Genomic DNA, 5,174 nt, shown 5'->3' with positions numbered 1-5,174 from the left:
ATTTTTCACATTTTCCCCGCGTTACAGGATCAATCCACTTCCTTATAAATTTACATAATTATTAATATGAGATTTATGGTGCAATTAGAATCTATTCATTCAAAAATAGTAATAAAAAAATCCTCTCGGGAATCTCCATTACTCAAATCAACTATGTATAATGGGGAGTGTTTTACTTAAATGTAACTAAATTTTGGGCTTATATCAATCAATTTAAATACATTTACTCTGAACAAAGAACTGAATGCTTCTACATAACTTTCCTTTTTCTTTATACAGGTGAAATACATGGATTCAACAAACTATAGACAGCAGTCAATGCAAATACTCTTCAAGCTTAACAACTCAACGATAGAGACGATCGATCGAACGTGAAGGAAAGAAGAAAAAAGAACGGATGCTATCTTGGGCCAGAGAGTTCCATGGCCTCGACTACAAGCGATGATTCCTCTATGAAATCTGAGTATCTTTGAGGAGGGTGTTCGAAAGATCGGTACCTTGGGGTCTCAATGTTTTGCGATTGCTCCCACTTTTCAGCTAAGCCATCGCCTTCCAGCATTCTCAAGACTTCCGACATTTTGGGGCGATGAGAAGGATTGAATTGAGTACAAAGAAGTGCGACTTGGACCATTTCTTCCAGCTCCACTCTGTCAAAATCGTTCTTTAGGTCTTTATCAACCATAAGGTTCAGTTTCCCCTCTTGATGGAGCTTCTTTACCTGAGAAAGAATTGCAGTGAAGTATCATTAGATGACTACTGGTTCGGAATACGAATGTCATCACTTGATGCTTAGGGAAGTGTCAAGAGGTTCGTGCAGGAGGGTGGGCAAGGAACTGAGGATCTTGTGTTGTTTTACATCCGATGGGGTCTTTAGAAATCACACGAAACACCAATCAAGTGTCCGTAGATTAATAAAGATGAGTGAGTGTGCACGCGTGTGTATGTGTGCACGTTTAGAGAGACGAGAGAGAGAGAGAGAGAGAGGAGAAGAAAAGAAGTATACCCAGTCTAGTATGACCCCTTTTTGGTTCGTTCCACGCCCAAAGTCCACTGCCTTCTGGCCTGTAATTAGCTCAAGAAGTAAGATACCAAACCCAAAGACATCAGTCTTTTCCGATGATTGACCGGTTGATAAATATTCGGGAGCAATGTGGCCAACAGTGCCACGGACTGCTGTGGTAACATGAGAATCCCGGTGATCCAAGAGCTTCGCCAATCCAAAGTCCCCGACCACAGCCTCAAAGTCTTCATCCAACAGAATGTTGGCCGCTTTGACATCACGATGAATAATTTTGGGGTCGCATTGCTCGTGCAAATACACCAAGCCCCTTGCTGTGCCCAGTGCTATACTTTTCCGCCTCGACCAGTCTAATACTGGCCTGCCGTGGATATGATCTGGAAAGAAATGCATATGATAATGGTAGCTAAAAGAAACATTTATAAGTATATTATATCCATATAGAAGAATTTGCTGACCTTTAAGTCTTGATGCAACGCTGCCATTTGACATGTAAGGATAAATGAGAAGCCGCTCGTTTTCAGTCGAGCAGAAGCCCCAAAGCCGGAGAAGATTTCTGTGGACGGCCAAACTGATCAGCTCTACTTCTGTCTGGAACTGAATTTCACCACCGACCGCATTATAATCTTTTAATCTTTTGACGGCCACCACTGTCCCATTGTTTAACCGGCCCTTATACACAACGCCGAATCCTCCCTTCCCCAGTATATTCTTTGCATTGAAATGGTCAGTTGCAGCTCTGAGTTCCTTAAAAGTATACCTTCTCAAATGACCTAACCGGACCTCCGGATCATATTGCTCTGCCAAACAAATCTCAACGTGTTCACGATGGAAAATGCAAACAAATCTAAAAGAAGGATAAGTTTTTGAGTTATTGCAACTTTTTCAACTCTTCTGATATCAAGTTAGATTTGGATATACAGCAGAATCCAAAGGCCAAGAAGAATCACGTTTCGAGCAAATATAAAACTCTCGACACCAGGCCTCAGTTATTTATACTATTCTTCATTATTATGAATACAATAATCTGATGAACATCAGACATCTAATTTCACAAAGTCAAAATTCTGTTCAAAAATATTGGAAATGTAGAATTTAAACTTACCATTAACATCAAAGAAAATCTGCTGATTGCGCCTGTATCTCCACCAAACAAGCAAGCCAACAACTATAATGATTGAAAACGCCCCACCGAAGCTAGCCCCAAAAGCAATGGCGACATGATGTTTTGCTCCGGAATCTGATGGATCTGCAAAGCAAATAAATGTAAGACGAACGGTTGTACTCAAAATTCAATAGTTTCACAAGTTGAGGCCTGCTGGGAATACAAATGATACTTGCCTTTAACAGCATCTGGTGGGAAGGACAACGGCTCCGGATAGACAACAGAACAATTGTTTTGAGAATTCTGTCCGCAAATTAGAGGATTTCCGATGATTCTGAAAGCCCAGTTGGAACAACAAGAGCGAATAAGCAAAACAAGTATAATGCAAAGACTTATTAGTACACACAAGAAGACAACTCACTTGAATGTTCTAGCAGAAACTTTTGGTAAGGAACCACTCAGGTTATTGAAAGAAAGGTCCCTGCAACAATTCATATAACCTGTAAGTCTTAAACCTTTGACCAAAAGAAGGACTAAAGTCCTTCTCATACCAAATTAATTTGAGAATCAATGTGAGAAACATGGGGCGTCGTACACGAGTGTAAGGCTCTCAACTTTGGTGAGAGAGTCGGGAATAGGCCCCGTAAGGCTGTTGTTGTTAAGCCGCCTGTCTTGCTCAAAGAAATAGCGAATATTTTGAGTCAGTCTAAAGGATAATCAAAGTGAATAACGTTTCGCAATTTAATTGTGGCAGAAGTTTCAAACTCACAGATAATTCAAGTTTTTCAGATCCCCCAGAGAATCGGGTATATCACCAGTAAGCTTGTTGTTGGAGAGATCAAGCGTCTGAAGCTTTTCTAACTTCCCGATTACAGGAGGAATAGCACCCATAATCTCATTGTTCTGCAGCAACCTACAGAGCCATGGGGAAACATTAAGAACACCTTTGCTACTTTCGACTTGGCCATAACCTCATGAATTCTGCCAGAAATAACCAGCCTCGAACTCCAAAAATCGATAAATCGATTAACTTTCAGCAAGCAAACAATTTAGCCAAACTAAACAACTTACACAGACTGCAAGTTAGTGAGGTTCCCTATTCCTGGTGATAAGGTCCCAGACAAACTCAGGCTAGGCAGCCCTCTGGTAACAAAACAAAATTACCATCAAACATCAGCAACAAGCAAGAATTGTTCATGTAATAAAGAAGTTTCTCAATTTTCAGCCATAGGTGTAGTGATGAGCAACTCACAGGGCAGACACATAACCATCCTGAGAACAAGTAACCATTCTCCAACTACAAGGATCCACAGAATTAGCATCCCAATTCTCCAGGACATTATAAGGATCACGTAAGTCATTCTTTATCGCGATTAATGCAACGACTGCAGAGAGTTAAAGAGGAAGAAATGAGTTGTCAAAATTTTCTATGCGTTCCATTTTCAGGTGAACAAAGGTAGAAAGAAACAAACAACATATCGAAGGCCAGTGTGAATTATAATGGAGTTCCTTTTCTATAGAATACTTAAGAAAAAGCAACCATATTCTTGGACCAACTGAACATGATCTGATCAAAAATAGAAATCTGAATCAAGAACAGTAAGGACATGGGCTGCAATACAAAAAAAGAAAATTCCCAAGTATAGAATCAATTATATAAAATACTCAAACAAAGAATAACAAGCTTTTTACCTTTTGTGATATGCAAACGAATAAAAATTGAGAAAAGAAGGAAACTTTACCTTCATAATTCACACCGGAAGGAGATAGAGTTGAATAAGAACACTCCACCATTGCCAAAACCAGCAATCCCACTTTCCAGAACAGAAACTTCCCTCTTTCCATACTCTGATAATAGAACTCACTCCTTTGATTTCACCACCACCACTTCTTGACAATTTTCATTGCCTTCAGAGGACAATCCATTTTCCCATTACTTCACAGCCTCCACACGTTACTTTACAGTTATCCAAACAGTGGCCCAGAATCAGAACCACTTAAAGCAAATCCACCATTACCATACAAAAAGGCTGCTCTTCTTCACCAACCTGAGAGCAACCTCTATCCTCAAAACAACATCAAGTTCCCCCCTAAAGCTCCAATAATCCACCAACTTCGCCTCAACAAAAAGCTGCAAGAGCCCAGATGATAAAGTTGCTTTCTTGAACAAAAGAAAGCAAGAGCTTTGCACTAATTGAACACCAAACCAAGAAAATGAGGTGTTGAGAGGAAGAACAAAGACTAGACCTGAAATTCTGAGAGCCTTGAGATCTGGGAATGGTGTTAATGCGTGAATTCTATGTTTGTTTTAACTGATCCCCACAAAATTCTGTTTGCCCCTTTGCAAAATTAATCTCTGTTATTTCTTTCAAACCGTGTTATTCTCCACAGCAAATCCTATTCCTCTCAAGATTTGCACTCACACACACTCCCCACTCCCTATCTTAGCTATAATTCACACATGTCAAGAGGGCATTTTTTCACCAGAAAGATACAAACATGCTACAAAAAGTCCAAAACAAAAGGCCAAGACCTCACAGATACAGATGTGGACAGTGTAAATTCAAATGAAAAAAAAAAAAAACGAGTTTTATCTACACAATATATAAATATACATATGTATATATAATCAACATTATTAATTATTACATATATAAGAATACCAAATTCCTTTCTTTCTTTCTTTTTTTTGTTTTTAAAATTCTTGAATGTGAAAAGATGGTTGTATTTTTTGGGGAAGCAAAAAATTTGCTTTATAATCAGTGATTTGGACTGAAGGGATGTGCGTGTGATTGATGCAGTGAGAGAGGAGAAGAACAATGGGATGTCTCAAAATGCAGAAAAGAAATCAAACCAAAAAAGCTTTTTTCTTGCAGGTACGTCTTTTGGCAGATCACGTGCTTCCCTTGTCCTGCTCTTTGTTTGCTTTTGCATCACCTTCTTATTTCTTTTTCTTTTCCTTTCAAATTTAAAAAACAATGATTTCTTTCTGTTAAAGTTCTTGGGCAGACATGCCCCACTCAGCTACTGTCACTTGTTTTTAATCACTAT

At 39.1% G+C, this 5,174-nt stretch overlaps 1 protein-coding gene across 1 annotated transcript; it reads right to left on the bottom strand.

The window, feature by feature from the left end:
• On the bottom strand, nucleotides 205-4,694 carry LOC105168278 (protein NSP-INTERACTING KINASE 3). Its single transcript, XM_020696171.1, has 12 exons — nucleotides 4,371-4,694; nucleotides 3,866-4,254; nucleotides 3,376-3,508; nucleotides 3,195-3,266; nucleotides 2,893-3,036; nucleotides 2,719-2,790; nucleotides 2,545-2,604; nucleotides 2,360-2,457; nucleotides 2,124-2,267; nucleotides 1,477-1,818; nucleotides 1,004-1,395; nucleotides 205-718 (listed from the first exon to the last, which is right to left on the bottom strand). The coding sequence occupies exons 2-12, from the start codon at nucleotides 3,966-3,968 to the stop codon at nucleotides 401-403; spliced, it is 1,878 nt and encodes a 625-aa protein (XP_020551830.1). The 5' UTR covers nucleotides 3,969-4,254; nucleotides 4,371-4,694; the 3' UTR covers nucleotides 205-400.

This window comes from Sesamum indicum, linkage group LG8 (genome assembly GCF_000512975.1).
Source record: "Sesamum indicum cultivar Zhongzhi No. 13 linkage group LG8, S_indicum_v1.0, whole genome shotgun sequence".
Taxonomy (NCBI): domain Eukaryota; kingdom Viridiplantae; phylum Streptophyta; class Magnoliopsida; order Lamiales; family Pedaliaceae; genus Sesamum; species Sesamum indicum.
This window is presented reverse-complemented; position numbering and strand designations above follow the sequence as displayed.